Here is an 18,553-nt window from a genome sequence, read left to right on the forward strand (position 1 = left end):
AGTCAGATTGAAGGGCTGCATTGAAAAAAACAGTGTACTGTCGCCATCTGGCCTGCCTTTTCTTGTAAAGAACAGTTTTTCAATGGCCCCAGCTGTCAGGGCAGATTCTTTGGGAATAGATGGTCTTTCCAATATTCTTATCCCAAGAAATTTAAGATTCAGATCAGTTATATGCAACACTTTGAATTGGACTTGAAAACCATCCCCTAGCAAGCTATAAAAATTATTGAGTGAACACCACTTGTTCTATCCTCCTTTTGTATCCTCCTTAAGGAGAGTTTCATGTAGAATATGTTACAGTAATTTAATTTGGGCATTGAATTACCCAGTTTTGTCAAACCTGGGAATATTCTCAGCAATGGCCATGCTGATTGAAGAATTCTGGAATTCCATACATGTGAAAGTGACTTATTGTAGAAAGCTGACCTCGGATATGTAATCATACACCCAGATATATATTTTTTAGAGGAAAGGATGTAATAGTAATGGCTGGGGTTAACAACGGCATTCGTAGTCACAGCAGCTACCTTAATATTGAGGTGTAAGGTCCAGAACATATGGAAATCACAAATCTCATTCTTCACAGGGAATAGAACCCCAACCAGAATAACTGCTCTTTTTGTATGTATGGCCACCCAGTATTGATTTTTCTGTTTTGTCAGAATCTTAGCCTCTTTGTTAACATCCAGCCCATCTGTGGAATTATGATACTTTGTGTTGTTTGAAAAAAAATAATTAAAGAAATTGTGAGGAGAATTATGTAGGGTGGAAAACTTTTGTAGAATTTTATGCCAATATCTACATTGTGATTTATTTTGGAGAACTAGCTCAAAACAACTCCTTTGAAATTTATTTACATATATTGCCTTCTAGGTATTCTTCCTGTGAAAAAGTTTGTATCAGTTTTGGCTTGTATCAAATACATGTTTAAATATTTGCAAGTTAGTTGCTCTCTTCCTTGTTTTCAAAGGAATTATACTATGAAATGAATATTGCTGCTAGGATGAATTAAGGGACTTTTTTGGGGGGTGGGAGGAACCGAGTCGCACTTTTCACAAATTGGAGTAATTCATTTTCATTCATTTGTGCTCTATTTCTTGTTTGATTTTTTTTTAATGAAAGTTTTGTGTGTTTGAGGAATGTTCTTAAACTGTTTATCTTTTTGCAAAAATATATTGCTTATTATATTAATGAATGGAGGATTTCTGAATGACAAAGGGAGAACTCTATTCATATTTGTGTAGATGTAATGGAAAATGTGGGAGAGATGCTGGCTAGGAAATAATCAGAGAAGAGAGGCAGGAGCCCCCAGCTGCTTACTGTCAAAGGAAGAAACTTAGGAGGGACTTCCCCTTAATGGATCAAGCAGCTCAAAGTGGCAGCCAGGAAGTTTGTACTTTCAGACTTGCAAGATTGACATCTGCCCCCCTAGGTAAACCAGACAGGAAACATGAACTAATTCTATTTTGTTGTAAGGCCACCTTGACAGAATCTTGCAAGTCTGAAAATACAAACTTCCTGCCAGCAATTTTAATTGCTTGATCCATGGGGTGGGGGGGCTTCATAAGTTTCTTTTTCTGACTGACCTTTTATTTATTTAGTTTTTTTATCCTGCCTTTATTATTTTATAGAAGCAGGTATGGGGACTCCTGGCTCACTTGTCTGATAGTTTCCTAAGGAGAAAATATTCTTTTCCTTCCCTAGTCATCCACACATTCCATTATAGCAAATTTCACAATTTTTTCTCTTGCATGGAGAAGTAGAATTTCACTCAGTTCCATTGTTTGTATTAGAATATAATTTGCTGCTTGTTAAACTTGTTCGTTTCATTCTTGCTCTCAAAATAGAACAGGTTCAGTCACAGCATGTGTAATCATTCTCTTTCTATATTTAGAGAGCTGAACAAAATGCCTGCTAGACTTAAGAGCAGAAATGCTCCATTCTTGATGCACCAGGATTCACTCTCGAGCCATATCATGGACCCATTATAAAACAACTTGAAATTATTAAATTTTGAGGTGGTACCTTTTAATGAATAATTAATTTAATTTAGAATGTACTCAGCTGAAGCTAAAAATAATACAGTGGCATAAAAAAACTGTCCTAAATTTTTTAATGCCACTATAATTTTACATAGTCCTATGCCCCAAGTCCTAAAACTAAATTGAGAGAACCCAATTTAAACAAACGAGTCAAAACATACTTATTCCTGGATTTGAGAAAAATGATCCAAAGCTACATATTTGTGTATGACAAAAGTTATGTGAAATAAAGATGTAGTGGGAGTCACAACTCATTGTATCAGGTGATGTGACAAGACTTAATCCTCTCCCCCCCTCCAGATTTGGCGTTGAAATAAAACTTGGGAGGCCTCTGGAAGAAAAAACACTACTATATCTGTGTTCAAAAGGTCCCAAGAAATTCTGAAATCATGAATTTAAGCTGTAAAATGGCTGAATGTGGTGATATGGTCTCTGATGAGGAAAGGTACTTTATCTCCCAGAGGTCTTTCACTTCTAGTTCCTTCTTTGTTTTTAATGAGGGATTCAAAAAATAAAAGTAAAAAGCCATCCAAAATTACACTATAACAATACCTATGGCCATTTGGCTTTTGAATTTTGATAGTGTGATCGTGGAATATTGGTTGCGGATAAACAGGATTTTGAGAGAGATTGTATTTGTGTGAGTCCTGCTATTCAGTAAAATGCTGTTAAACCAAAGAACTGTGTAGTGCAATATAACAAATCAGGCTCCCCAGTTACTCTCCTGAAAATAATTGTTTGCATTTATTCGCAGAAGGAGTTGCAAGGCTGTTATGAAAAGGAACTACAGGTAGTCCTCGACTTATGACCACAATTGAGGCCAAAATTTCAGTTGATAAATGAGACATTTGTTAAGTGAGTTTTGCCCAGTTTTACGACCTTTCTTGCCTCAGTTGTTAAGTGAATCGTTGCAGTTGCTAAGTTAGTAACACGGTTGCTACATGGATCTGGCTTCCCTCATTGACTTTGCTTGTCAGAAGGTGGCAAAACACTGCAATTGTCATAAACATTAGTCAGTTGCCAAACATCTGAATTTTAATCACGTGACCATGGGGATGCTGCATGTCACATCCTAAGTGAAAAATGGTCATATGTCACTTTCTTCACAGTGCCGTTGTAATTTGAAATGGTCATTAAACAGACTGTTGCAAACTGAGGACTACCTGTGTTACATTTAGGCTTTGTAAGTTAGGTGTGTGTCTGCGTCTGCAACGTGCCTCTTTTGAGTCTTAGAAGAAAGGTATTGGACAAATTTCTCTGCTTTAGAAATCAGATATAATTTGGCATGCCAAGTAAGCCACTGTAGCCTAGTTCATACATAATACTAGGGCATAGATCATGGCTTGGAAACTAGAAAAACTAGACTCCTTCTTCATTTAACGAAAACCAAACAGAGTACATTACAATTTATCAAGAGGTTAACTAAATCATTTTCTCACAGTGTAAACATTTGTATGATATTGTATTTATTAAATGGCATTTGTTTTCATTACTCTCTTTCAGAGAGAGTCAGGGTGGTAGAAGCAATTCTTAATTCATTCTCTCTCTCTCTCTCTCTCTCTCTCTCTCTCTCTCTCGAGACTTATCTATGCAGTTTTAGATTTCTCTGTTCTATTTATTGTCTATTGACACAGAATATATGAGGCAATTAAAAGCCAATTAACCACTTCCTGACGAGCCAGCAACAAAGCATCAGAATATTGCCCCAGAAGAACTTTCAGTTGAGAAGGAGGAGGAGAAAAAGGAACTGAAAACAGAATTGCTTAGCTGTGAAAAATCATTCCAAAACGGTCCCTCGTTTTAGCAGATGACAACCATTCATGAAATGGCATATTTACAGTAGCCTTTTAACTTCAAACTTTATACTAAAGACAACAAAACAGGGAGGGAAGAAAACAATGGAAACAAAGGGCAACAAATTAAATGGCACAGGTGGTCCTCAACTTATGACCACAATTGAGCCCAACATTTCTGTGGCTAAGTGCAAGATTTGTTAAGTGAACTTTGCCCTGTTTGACGACTTCTCTTGCCACAGGTGTTAAGTGAATCACTGCAGTGTAAAGTTAGTTGTTGAGTGAATCTGGCTTCCCCATTGACTTTGCTTGTCAAAAGATTGCAAGATGTGATCACATGACTCTGGAACACTGCAACTGTCATAAATATGAGTCAGTTGCCAAGCATCCGATTTTTAATCACGTGACCATGGAGATGCTGCAATCGCTAAGTGTGAAAAGCGGTGATGCATCACTTTTTTAATGCTATTATAACTTTGAACAGCCACTAAATGAACTTGCAAGTCGAGGACTACCTGTATTAATCGCAATGCTCAGTGGAAATGAAAACAGTTCAGGGAGAGGAAAAGATAGTATTCCACTATTTAAATCAAGTTTTGATAAAAGTTCATGCATTTTTCTTATAATACTGTATAGCAAGAACAGACAAAATAGAACAGGCAATCTTCCCTGAAATATATTGCATTTTCTACCATCTATAAAAATACCTGAGTGTTTTGTGTGATAACTTTCCATACCATATGATAAATTCATGTTAAAGTTTTTATAATCACCACTGTGAAAACATTTGGCCCCTAGCATGCTTTTTGAGAGTGTATTTAATGTCATTTGTGGATGCAGTAAAATGTAATTTAAGAAATAATAGAATAAACTTTACATTTATTGGCTCAAAATTTTAAACCAAAATTGTTATAAAAATGCTGACTGGTTTTTTTTTAAAAAAACAGAGTGATTACTGCATTACTTACATAATCAGTGCCAATGTCTTTAATTTTAATTTGGATATATTATTTTCCACAATCAGTTTTAGAGCAATTATCTTGCAGTACACTTTAAAATGCTCAGCAAGTTTAACCAAATGGTTCTTAGCCTTTAAGACCTGGTCCATTAGACTGTTTTAATGATGTCCACTGTGCTAATTGAGTGTTCTTGTGGTTTTGGTTTTGTATCAGTAAGATGCCCAGAGTTTGTGGAATTGGGTCTGTATATGAATTATGCAAAATAAAGAGATTTAATCTCCCAAATATCGTCATAAATTTTCCTCATGCATTGTATGAGTTTATGTATAAAAATATAGGGCATCCAACTTTAAAAGCTCTATTAGTAAATTAAAGTTGTCTATAGGGGTTTCTGTGGAAGTAGTATGCTTAATGGATTAGGACCGTATTTGGCTGCCAGGCTGCTAGTGAAGGGTTTATTGAATTTTCTTTGTGGGAACAACACACATTGAAATCCACCTCCCCCCACACACATATACATGAAAAAAAGCATTCTAAAGCCCAGAAAGTTGAATCTTTGACTAGAGAGATGTAAAAATTAGCACTTTTGCATTAGTGACAACTGTACAATCTGTTATTTTAGCGGGTTGAATGTAGGAACTCTGTGTGCGTTAGATCATCTGGTAATTTAAAAAGCCATTACTGGATTGCTGACTATTCAGCTGAATAACCTTGAAAGTACAGCCGTGATGACAACTTGATTGATTCCATCATTCAAAGCAGTGTTGGCAAAAAAAAACGAGAGAGCAACTTAGATGAGAAAGCATTTTCTGCCTCTTAAAAATGGAAATGCATTCTTGAAGTTATACCTTGACAGAGAGAAGTCATCAAGTAATAAGTAAAAGTAATAAAAAGTAAACAATTATTCTCAATAATTTTTTATAAAAATAGAATATTGTGTATGAAGTATGAATATTTTTCTTTTTCAAAATTAAGAATATATTTGTCTGCTTTCTTTAGCTGACCTGAAAACGGAAATTGATACTATCTGATTGCTCTTATTTGCTACTTTTGTTTTAGTTTAATTTTTACAATAATGTATTTAAGATTATATCTTTTCATTAAACATATATTGATGTGTTAATTTAACATTGTATTTGACAGCAATTTATCTAAAATTATGTTGATTGTTTTGTGAACATTTAATACCAAATACTGCTTGGGTTTCAGAAAATATTTAGGATATTTTTACATATTTAAATAATTTTGCACATTATGCTGGGTATAAAGTAAACTGATGATTTCTTTTTTTACTTTAATTCGCTTTTGTTCAGGTAAAAAGAACATATTCCCATGGTACATACAGAGCTGGCGCGATGAGACAAATTAGCTTGGTTGGAGCAGTAGATGAGGAAGTTGGGGATTATTTTCCAGAGTTCCTTGATATGCTGGAAGACTCACCTTTGTTAAAAGTAAGATGGAAATTAGAATGTGTTCCAACTTTTATTTCAAATAAAATCAATAGTTCAGTAATTTATTTCTTAATCTAATGAGAGTGTCAAAATTAATAAATTATTTAAAACTAAGAAGATAAATATATATATATATTTGTTAACTTGTATGCTACATTCATATTTTAAGAGCTTATACTTTAATTTCTTAAAATTGCATCCGTTGCACATGTTCAAGTAAAACTGAAAGATTTAAACTTCCGAAGCTCATAATATGTAGGTAGTAGTTTGTCTCTTGCAGAAATTGGCACATTTGCAATGCTCACCATTTTGATTTCAAAATATTGGGAATGTACAAGTTTCTGTCTGGGTTTCAATCTCAGTTCAAATTGAATGTTTCAATGCTTTCCATTAATCAAATTGCCAATAATGTTATCAGTTGTAGATGGATACACAGTGCTTTTCCACTTTATAAAATAAATAAATAGTTGAAAATACTATCAGAAAATAACATAGATTTTAAACGCAAGTGTTTCATTTTAGTGTACTTTACCATGGGGGACTCTTTCTAGTCTGAAACTAGAAAGTCGGAAGGACAGTGATGATGGTCCCATCATGTGGGTACGTCCAGGAGAACAGATGATTCCTGTGGCAGATATGCCAAAGTCGCCTTTCAAAAGGAAAAGGTATGTTGTAATATCTGGTTGACTTTAATATTCAGTAATATTTAATATTCCATTCCAGGATTGGTGTAGCAGAAGGAGTGGCAGAATCTGGGAGGTAGAGTTAAAAGAGAGCTCAGTCTAGAATCCTATGTAGCCACAAGCAGACTAAGTCCAACCTCCCTTGAATTCCCTTGACTTTTATCTAACTCTAAACAGATACCTGCCATTAATTGAGAAGATTCTGGTGCATAAGTTATAGCAATACAACAGTTTAGTGGGACCTTCACATGTGGACCTGATCTTTCCTGTCTAACAATTGGCAATGCAGTGGTTGTGTATTGTCAGTGTGTAGAGGGCACACCCTAAAGAACTGGTTTCTCAGTTATCGCATATTTTGCTCTACACGGCAGCTAATGTCCAAAAAGAGATCCATTGTCAGAAAGCTAATTAAAGATTCTGTTACTGTTAATATTCCTGCTTGGTTTCCCTACCTCTTACTCTTAAATATGCTATTTCTTGCCAAAGAAATACATGTATTTAATAATTATTCCCTTTAAGGAAATAAGCAGGCCACATTTTCATGCAACATGTATGCCAAGTTTGATTTTATTTGGGTTCCCGCCCAATTATTTCAGAAATTCTTAAATAAAATAGATAAATTCATCAACCTAATACATATATTTATATCTCTATATCTATATCTATAAAAATAAATGGATGGGGTCCCTTTCCCCAAATAGTAAAAAAGAAACAAGAAAGAGATGGAAATACTGGATTTACAAATGGAATTGGATGATCATTTAAAAAAATAAAATAAAAAAATGAGTATACAAATAATATACCAAAAGTATGATGTGAAAATTTAGGGTAAATCTTTCTGTGATTTAATTTCATATGTAAAATACTCATTTTTGCAGAGTTTGATCCAGGGTATGCTCATATCCATGACTCCAGCCTTAGTGTTTTTATTTAGTCATTAGGCAGACCTATCTCAGCGTTGAGAACTCTGCCTCAGGGCTCATATTTTGACCGTGTGGTGGAGGTTCTTTTATGGAAAGGGATATTCAGTTATGGCTATGTTAATTAAAGAGTCAGGTATGGTCCAGTGATCAAGGTGTTGTGGTTTAGGGTAAGGAAAATCCCAGGGTCTCATCCACTTTTAGTTATAGGAGCACACTTGGTGCTCTTTGTACTAATTGCCCTTTCCCAGCCCCTCCTACCTCATGGAAGAATTGGAAGAGGGTGTGATATATATGTGTTGGGACCGGGTTATTTGTAGGACTGTCTCTCCCCACTTGTTATTTCCCCATTTTATGCTGTGAGTGAAATTAAACCTATGAAGCCAAAATCTTTAAAATGTGACTTACGCGTACCCTTTCTGTTATTTTGTTTAAACAGAACTACCAATGAAATAAAAAACCTGCAGTACCTACCTCGTACTAGCGAGCCTCGTGAAATGCTTTTTGAAGACAGGACGCGAGCACACGCAGATCACATAGGACAAGGGTTTGAACGGCAGACTACAGCTGCTGTCGGAGTGTTAAAGGCAGTGCATTGTGGAGAATGGTATGTAATTGCCGGTCAGTTCAGGAAAATATCTGCAGAATACTAGACGTATTTAGCAATGAGAAAATTGTCCAAAAGTGGGTTTTGATAGCATCTTTTTTGAAGGGGTGTCCCACAGAAAAAGATCAAGTCTTGTTTTCTGTTCTTCAACAGTGCAAGATATGGCACATGGATGTTATAGATAGAATATTTATAGCTCACAGTTGAATTGGGGGCTACTTGGTGTTCTCTGAGCTTGGTGGTTTCTTTGCAGACATTTCATTACCTAGGTAATGAAACTAGGTAACACCATCAGTACTAATAGGGAGTGGAATTTGCTCTTATTTTTATATCCTAGTTGCTTGCCCTGTCAGTACAAGAGCAAACCCCATTCCTGTCTAGCAATGATAAAGTTACTTAATTGGATAATGAAATGCCTGCAAGAAAACCACCAAAGTCAGAGTACCAAAGGCCCCACATAATGATTTTTAATTATGGATCAAAGCAATTTTGGATTAAGGAAACATCCTATTGATAAGAGCAGGTTGATAGTGGAACCAATTAAACCAAGAGATTCCAGAAATCTTTTTCACTGGATATCTTCAAACATACTAGTCTGGGAGGTTGGATTAAATATCCTTTTCTCAGTTTTTTTCTAGACATTTATCAGTAGACATACCATTTAGTAAGAATTTTCATATTAAACAGCATTCAGCAGCATTTTGTTGCCCTATTTATCAATGGGGGTAATCCACACACAGTTATCTAGAAAAATGAAAATTATATCTTGATTGGAGAACTGCTAATTGCCTGTCACTTAAAGAATAGAAGAATAGGATAATAATATTTAATTTTTTGGTTTGAAATTGGATTATGTAGTTAGCAGTAGTAAAGCCTCTAAGTTCTTGTGACTTTCCATTCTCCATGTAGTTTTCTTGGAAATAATACTTTGCTTCTGTCTGTTTCCCTAACTAGCCAACAGCAGTAAGAATAATCTGAAGGTTTCTCTTCCCTCAGCATAGCTTCCAACCTCAGGCAGTGCTAGCCAGATGCTGCCCTCTACTGAGTCAGCGGCTTGTCTGACCTGTGAATCCTTATTGTTTTACTCTCTTCTCATAGCTCAGTATAAAAGTAAAACATTTCTTGAATTTATTTCTGTGAGTCTGTTGCTGAACTGTTTGGTTCTCTCCTCACTAAGAAACAATTGAGGGATGGTCCTGTTCAGAAACTAAACCCTAATACAAGATGCAGAACTTTGGCATCGATTACTACACTGTATTCCTTATGTCTGTTAAATTTAAGTTTAAAGATATACCAAATGAGCACTACTTCCACAGTATACTCAATACATGGGACAATATTCAATAGGCCTACTTTACATTTTGTACAGTTACAAAAACAATACTGCTGTATGACATTTCATTTTTTAGTAATTGCATATCGGAATCAACTTTCTTTTAGTTACAGAATACAATAAGAAAGCAAAGCCAACAAACATATACGGAGACGTACCTACACAGAGGGAGCGGGGAGAGAGAGTATTAGAGAGGGGGTATTAGAGAGTTGGGAAGAGGAGAAAAAGTACTTTTCTTTTTCTGATTGGCTTGAAGAAAATCTCCAGTTTTAATAATTTTGGAAATACGATGTTCCTATATGTTTTCCTCTTGAAGAGCATGTACACATGGATAGTACCACTGGACATCAGGATGGGATGAGAAACCAATGATAGAAATCATGTTACTGAGGTGGATCTCTCAATGTCAGTAATTTTATTCTGGGATTTCACAAGATTTCTTCATTGTCATCTTGATTTCTTGATCCATGTAGTTTCTGCATTTCACTCTCTGAACTCTCCTTTCTCTTAGTCACTATGAAATAGAACTTAACAGCTTTTTGGATGGCTTTGCAGCATTCATGGCCTTCCAATCCTCCAAACTGCACTTATCAACATTGTAAGGCATTTTTTTTCCCTAATGAAGACATTTTATTTGCATTTTTTTTTAAAGTTGTAAACTGATTATTTTCAAACATTGATGGAATTAATTAGAATAGCCATCCTTCAACTGTTTTACCAATTTCATTTTCCAGCATAGCTGTTGCCTTTTCTTGATTGCAAGAATAGTTCATTGGCAGGTTGATCAAATTAAATATTAAATTTTTCAGCTTCATTCTCAATGTTTTTGTCTGCTAGATGAAAGAACTTTCATTTGCTAAAGTGATGTTTTCAGCATCCTCTTCTAATCCTTCCTATTTTGGGCACAAAGAAGAAGAGCTATTTTTTAAAAAAAGATAATGTAAATTATACCAATCATACATCAGTGAATTGCAATATAGGATTGGCAAGTGGTCCGTGATGCCTTTCAGCATTACTGGTTGATGCAATTTGCATACTGCATTCAGCTGGGCACTCCATCTGTGATTGTGCAGCCCGATGCCAAGATCTTCTGCTGGCTGATTATCCCCCCCCCCTTTCTATTCATCTATCCTCAAATGTTTGAATGTTTTAGGAACGGTGCGCCAGAATAAACCAGACTCATCTGCATTGCAAATCCGACACAGTATGAGGCATTCATTCTGGGTGATGTTATGTAACCTATTCCTTAAAGCCTAACTTTCCTCCATTTGGACCAACATTTGCCATCTGTATGTTCACAGTTCTGAGATTAAACAAATCAACAAACATACAAATCTAGGTGTGCCTTTGCAGTTGTATTAGTTGCTAATTTTTAATTTTATTCCCCATAAATTAAGATCACCTGAACATAGTGCTCCACCACTGCTTCTTCGCTAAGTGGGGTTTCATGTCCGACTTTAAATGTTTTTTTTTACCCCAAGTGCAGTTTATGTACTGCTGTGATTTATATTACACTGAAGACATAATTCTGTACAGGTAGTCCTTGACTTACAACCACAATTAAGCCCAAAATTTATGTTGCTAAGCAAGACAGGCGTTAAATGAGTTTTGCCCCATATTATGACCTTTTTTGCCACAGTTGTTAAGTGAATCATCACTACAGTTGATAAGTTAGTAACCTGGTCATTAAGTGTATCTGGTTTCCCCCATTGACTTTGCTTTTCGGAAGGTCTCCAAAAGGGATCCCATGACCTCAGGACACTGCAACAGTCATAAATATGAACCCGTTGCCAGTAGTCTGAATTTTGATTGCATGACCATGGGGATGTGTAAGTGTGAAAAATGGTCATAAGTCACTTTTTTCAGTGCCTTTGTAACTTCAAACAAACACTAAACAAACTATTGCAAGTCGAGGACTAACCTGTACAGCTCTTTGTATTTTTAAAAAGAGTTTTGCTTAACTTGCTTATAAATATCTACATAGTAACAATGTTTAATAATCCTGAATGGCAACTTTGGTTATTTTCCCCTCCTCACGTGTAGGGTTGAACAACCTCGCATAACCAAAGACGTAATTTGTTTTCACGCGGACGATTTCTTAGAGGTAGTTCAACGGCTGCAGCTAGATTTGCACGAGCCTCCACTTTCCCAGGTAACTGTCTCGATGGCCAGATGGTGACATTTTTAAGAATGTTCTGAATCTTGGAAAAGGGAATTTATTTTCTCTCTTTTTCCTTCTAGTGCGTCCAGTGGGTGGATGACGCGAAACTAAACCAGTTGCGAAGGGAAGGCATCCGATACGCCAGGATTCAGTTGTATGATAACGATATTTATTTTATTCCACGGAATGTTATACACCAATTTAAGACGGTTTCAGCCGTATGCAGTTTGGCGTGGCACGTGCGGCTCAAGCTCTACCACTCGGAGGCGGAAAACCAAACTGCCTATGACACAGATTCCCCAGCCGATGGCGCGTCTCCTCTGACGGGACTTCAGACGGAGGGTGCCCCCCACCCCGTGGACGCCCACACCTCCGAAGGAACCAAATTCTTAAGTAGCCTTCAGACTCAATACGTGAAACAAGAGGTTTTGGCCCCCCCACACGAACCCAATTTATCTCTCCGGAATCCTGAGGAAACCCTTCCCACTGACCTTCCAGAAAAGACAGCGCCCGCCTCCAGCGCTGCAGAATGTGCGAAAGCGAGACTGGATCACGCTTACTTGACAGGGTGGAGACTTGAGACTGACCCGAACCCCGAGCCCGGCTGCAGATATTTACAGGATGTCGTGTGCCCCGGGGGCCATGTGAACCTGGATGACACGAGACAGAGGAGCTCAGCTTATCCAAGTCTGCCTGGCAAACCAGAAGATGATTTTTTGTGTTAAGTGTGTGCGTGCGCATGGGCGTGCGTATATGTTTTTAAAGTACTTTTAAAATATAACGACACAATGTAAGGGAGGCTTTACATTCTGTGAGGCAGGATGTCTGTTTTTTTTTTTTCCTGACCTGCCCTTGCAGCTGTTGCAGCATAAAATAGTACATGTAGCTTTGTAACATTCCTCAGTGCCTGTCCGTAACTGTAAACTGTTTGAAAGCACTTAGGGCCAGATGCACTGTAAACACTGCAGGTATAACATTAAAAAAAAGTCTTTAAATATGAGTTGTAGGTTTTAGAATAGAGCTGACATTTAACATATATATTTTTTGTAAGATAAAGCCAGAATTCTTTTTGACAATTCCAGGCTTTTCCATAGAGCTTATTTATACCATTTTTTTTCCTTTTTAATGTGTCAGCACTGTAGTGTAAATAGCTTTTTTTAAAAACAAACAAAACGAAAACAAAAAAAAAAACTTTTTAGTGTGATTTATATTAAAATGTGAGCCGCTTAATAAAGGTTCATAATAATTATTTTTATTTTGAAAAAAATCTCAGTCCTGGTAAAATAAAAAAAAGGAAAATATTCTTATATTAAAAATGCATAGATGTATTAAGTAAGATAGAATTTGTTGTTGAATTTCACAAAATCTTATCTGGAGAAGAATATCCTTTTGGTTGGATGCTAGATGGTATGTCAGAACGAAAGCGTAACTTTCTTCCTTTTTTCCTATCGTACGAATGTTAGACTTCAGCAAGGATTGAACATTTGAGTACTCTTGACAGACATATCACTAAAGTGGAGTCCTAATGAGTGGCAAATCATAAATAAATACAAAAAAGAGGGTTACAAAAAAGAATAGTAGTACACTTTGCCAGTTATTTGAACAAAATATATAAGTAGATCACCTACTTAATATCTCCCCCCCACACCCCCTGTCCTTTGGCTGGGCACTTAATTCTGTAACAAGCAGATGACTAAAGACAGTTTTACAATAAATGTAAGAAAGGGGGTGGGGAGCATTTCATTTCCAACCAAGAATATAGCGCCGGATCAATGTGAATTTTCCTCATGCGTCTGGCTAAATAAAGTTAGGAACATGTTTAGTTTAATTCCTTCTGAGCCAGAACGTAAAAGTTTTCCTTTATGTAACAGAACACAACAACAGTTCTCTCTTTCTGACCTCTTTTATGGCACAAACTATGACTTCTGTTATTCCCAGTGGGGAGTATAATATGAAAAATGTCCAGTAAAATATCCACTCATCTCATCGATCATTTTGAGCCTTCAGCTTTGCCATACAGGCAATGACTATCTTCGCAGCAGCCCTGGCCCCCACAATTCAGTTGAATACACAGTAAACCCTCTCCTTGTCATATTACTTGAGTTTCTTAGTTCGCGTTGCTGTAATTGTGATAATTTTAGAGATCAGCAAATCATTAGACTTCCTTTGTGGGTGGGATTGTTTTACAGTGAGGTTTAATACAGTTTTACAGTGAGGTTTAATAGGTGAGCCTGCATCCAATTGGTCAGGAAAGCTGGTACCAGAAAAAAGGGCTTGAGAGTCAACTAGCCTTCAATGGGACCGGGTCGTCTCTTAATTTAAGATAGATCTGCAGTAGGGAATATATACTGCCCTGTCTCCATACAAAAGACACAATGAAAATACCTGGTTGGCGTGTTTTGCTATACTGAGTATACATGGAACTGCCTGGTGTAAGTTTGGAGGCATACATTGCAATTGTAGAACCATCAACATTTAAAGCAAAGGCAGATATGCAGAGAGGTTGGATACAAAGAAGGAGAATAATTCACCTGTGGCAACCAAACTTTGGGTAGAATGTTTGATTCTTGACCTCTTCCACTTTAAATTCTATGGGTATTTCGAAGCTGTTGAAAAAGAAAAGCACAGCAAGAAAAAAAAATGCCCTTGGACCTTTAAAACATTAAAACCAGATAATAATAATTGCTGTGAAATTATAAGCACTCGGGAGGATTTCTAGAAGGCTCTTGGTATGAATATGAGTCAACATGGTTTTCTATATGAAGGGATGGTCATAGCCCTTTCAGATTGCTGATGTCAGCAAATGCTACTATTTTCGTGTTTTTTTTTCTCTTTCTTTTTTTTTGGTACACAGTTTGATAAACATGTCTTAACAATGTCAGGCAGTTTCTGTTAAGAGGCTGCTTTTGTGTTTCCCCCTTTGAGGTTTATGTGGTGTGCTGAAAAGGTTACGAAGTGCCGGAACCTTTTGTTTAAACCAATGGTTCACCTGAAACTAAGCTGTCATTGGATATTGTCATTTCTATCTTTTGTATGGCTATTATATCCGGCATGTAAAAACCCAGATGGCCCCTAGAAGGCAGCAACGAGGAAGAGTTTCCAATTCTCTCTGCTGGCATTTAGTGCTTATCTCCCACCTTTGCATCCCAAATATATTAGCCTTAATCTTTCTTTTTGTTTTTTTCCTCCAGAAATATATCCTTCCTAGTCTCCTTCCACTTACCTGCTTTGATTGATGCAACAACACATAAATGCTACTTTAAAAAAAAAAAAGTGCTCTGAGCTTCTTCATACTCTCCACCTCACTCTACAATTTAAGAAGAAACTATTTGTATAATTTAATCTTCCCCAACTAGGATCTGAATTGTTGGGGTTAGGTTAGTTATGACACCCTGCCCTCCCTCTATTTTTTTTTAACATGCAAGTAGTCCTCCAACCTACAACCACAGTTGAGTCCAAAATTTCTGTTGCTAAGCGAAATGCTAAGTGACTTCTGCCCCATTTTACAACCGTCCCACAGTTGTTATGACGCTGCAACCGTCATAAATACAAGTCAATTGGCAAGTGCCTGGATTTTGATCACGTGACAATGGGAAGGCTGCAATAGTCGTAAGTGTGAAAAAATGGTCATGTCACTTTTTTTCAGTGCCAAATGGTCAGTAAATGAACTGCTGCAAGTCAGGGATTACCCGTATTATGTAATAGGCCAAGAAGAGCTTCAGCAATTAGCAATTGGGTTGGAGAGATTTATGTTTAAACATTATTTCCCCCCTGATTTTGGAATTTGAATAACAACTATATATAACATTCCCTGTTCAGTGAAATACAGAAAAATATGGCTTAGTGTTTCTGAAAAAATGTAGGATTTGCCACATTTTGGTCCCCGGACCTATTGTTTTGCTGGAATATAATGGACTACAAAATTTGTTTTGAAGTGAAAAATGTTTGTACTGTGCATCCTAGACAACAATAGAGCATTCCAAAACTTTTAAAATCATGGATTATGCTTAAAACTTGGTTTAATCATAGCATGCAAATCACATTTGCTTCATTGAGAGGGTGATGAATGCTATTGGCACTTCCTGATGAAAGAGTCCCATAACTTATTATTTATACTGAACCAGTCAAGCAAAATTGTAATTCTTCTGAAGGGTTGGGAAAGCGTCTCTGGGTTATATCTAGACACTTACTACCAAACCGAATGGCTCTGGTCCAAAAGCCAGTTCCTTACTACCTGGTTAGTCAACTAAGCAATGGGAAAGAAAGAAAGAAGTCATAAAACATAAAAATCTACCTTCCAGATTTCTATCAATATAAACTTGCAGAAGCTAGAACAAGCAGGAATCAGACTGCGGCTGCAATATTCTTCCTGTTAACAGTTGCCTGTGCTCCCTTCCAAAAATTCTTCTAAACATCCCATTAAAAAAAGGCCATGTTGCTTTGCTCTCTGTAGAAAAGTAAAACCCTGCTGAGTTGCTACATTTTTCCTTCGTGGAATACTATTGGTGTACCTTTATCAAGAACAAACAACTCTGTTTAAAAAAAATAAGTGAAATAGCACATAAACTCATTGTCCGATGTCACTGAATATTTTATTGTATGTAAAGCTAGGCTGAAGTGTGCTAAGCTGATTTGGCTTAAGCATGGTTTAAATACGCCACAATGGTGGGATTTGCATTTTGCTAATATGTACAGAAACAAACCAGGTTAATATGATGTCTGAATGCCGGGTGTGAATGGAAGAGTTAAGTTAACAACGAGGAAGCAATGTATTTTCAGAATATCTTATCACATAAGGCACTTTAATGTCAATTGCTCTTTTTTTAATTCATTTAAAAAGGGGAAGATTAGAGAAAATCTTTTTTTTTACACAAAACTAATCACATGTCGGATTGTGTGTGTGTGTGTGTGTGTGTGTGTGTTTTAAACACATGTATATAATACAAATATACGCATATATACATACACATGTAGATTTTTTTTGTGTGTGTGTACACAAAATTTTAATGTATTTAATGAGTTACATTGAACAATACAGAGGTTTCTCGGTGGAATGGGGCATTTCCACATAAACTAGCAGAGGCATCTTGCACAGAGAGACCTCACTTGTCCAAACTGCCTCCATCACCATTTTTATTTTTATTTTTTATTTTTTTGAAGTATAACACAAAGTGGTTTCCACTAACTGAAGGCACCTCTTAGTTTTCCCTGGTAGCCTGCATCCTTTGATCAGCTGGCCTCTGTCGCATTGAATTATGGTTTATTTAATAAACTGCAATTGGTTAGACTAAGATATAAATCCCAATGATGTATTAATATGTATCAAGAGTATGCACTATGGGCCTCATTAGGCTTCAAAACTGATTTAAAATCTAGCATGAGCAAAGCACATCTCGGCTGCTAATTAAAGCAGCCTTTCCTTGGGCTGCTGTGGGAGCCTGGAAGCTGTGCCTGCGCATGTGAATCAACTCATTAAAATGACCTTCAAAAGCAAGCACGTGGCTTAACGGTGGGGCCTGACAAAAATTGTGGCTGCCTTAATGAGGCTCAGGGAAGTCTTACGCTCATGTGAGGTGTAAAGCACTGCCATGTCATTTTTAAAGCATCCGCAGCCCTCATTTTAACGTTAAGGCTCAAAACAAAAACCACGGGATGGCTTAATCCTGTCACCCACATGTGATGTGTAGCACGACGTAAACTTAGCATTTTTTTTCCTCCAGAAAACGAGCCAATAGCCATCCTTCTGGAACATTCCCAACCTATGGTCCAGAAGATACTGATCTAGGCATGAAAATATTTGCAGGTTCATTAGGTAAAGACTTGTGACAGTATCTTCAGGCGAGCTCACTGCTCAGGAGTTCCTCCCATATAATTTCGAGGTGCTGAGTTGAAGGCCATTCTCAGCTTGGTTACTACTGTATAAGTAGCCTTGTACCTGGACAGGCCTTCCTTGCCATCTCCAGTTTGAAGAACCCAGTCATCTCCAGAATGAGTAAGGGATAAATTAGGATGACCTGTGGGCCATCCTGGAAAACAAGTCCTGCGGTCAGGGTGATGTCGATGTCTATTGCCATTGTTCTGCTATCTTGAAAGAGGAAAAAGCGCTAGATCCATTAGTTGATGGTCTTCAACGGGTCCGCTTGGAAGAGGTGGCCGTTTCTCTTGAGTTTGCTGGCATTTGTGGGGGGTGTTTTAAGGTCCATCCTCCAGTTGTCTAGGGAGATTCTCAAGTCATTCAGGTCATGGTTTGTCCCAAAGGTGCTTCCTTCTCCCACCCACCCCACCCCCAAAAGGCAACTAGACTTTCTGGTTTTTCTTGGAAGACGTTTCGCTTCTCACCCAAGAAGCTTCTTCAGCTCTTCATTCTCTGCGAGTTGAAATGCTTTCATATTTGCTGCCACTGTTAATATCTTTCTGCTATGAACTCATGGGGCTCTATAATGAAGCTATTATGAAGCTGTCTAAGGGAAGTGTCGTACTGGGACTATGATTCTGAATGATGGTTTCCCAACTCTCCAAGCTGACAATTATAGTATTCTGCTTATCTTTGATCAGATCCCCAAGCAGTAGGTTTTTTGTTTTTTTTATGGTAGATCTATCAATG

General features: G+C 37.0%; 1 protein-coding gene across 1 annotated transcript in view; it reads left to right on the top strand.

Moving 5' to 3' along the window:
* Positions 1-14,526, top strand: part of RSBN1L (round spermatid basic protein 1 like) — a 28,564-nt gene extending 14,038 nt beyond the window's left edge. Inside the window, exons 4-8 of the mRNA XM_026701174.2 lie at positions 6,108-6,245; positions 6,768-6,910; positions 8,288-8,455; positions 11,832-11,940; positions 12,030-14,526. Of these exons, the coding sequence (XP_026556959.1) occupies positions 6,108-6,245; positions 6,768-6,910; positions 8,288-8,455; positions 11,832-11,940; positions 12,030-12,674 (1,203 nt within the window). The 3' untranslated portion in view covers positions 12,675-14,526. The remainder of the gene's footprint in view (positions 1-6,107; positions 6,246-6,767; positions 6,911-8,287; positions 8,456-11,831; positions 11,941-12,029) is intronic.
* The last annotated feature ends 4,027 nt before the right edge of the window (positions 14,527-18,553 follow it).

The sequence above is a fragment of the Pseudonaja textilis genome, chromosome 5 (genome assembly GCF_049901715.1).
Source record: "Pseudonaja textilis isolate UNSWEBS1 chromosome 5, rPseTex1.2, whole genome shotgun sequence".
In the NCBI taxonomy this organism is placed as follows: domain Eukaryota; kingdom Metazoa; phylum Chordata; class Lepidosauria; order Squamata; family Elapidae; genus Pseudonaja; species Pseudonaja textilis.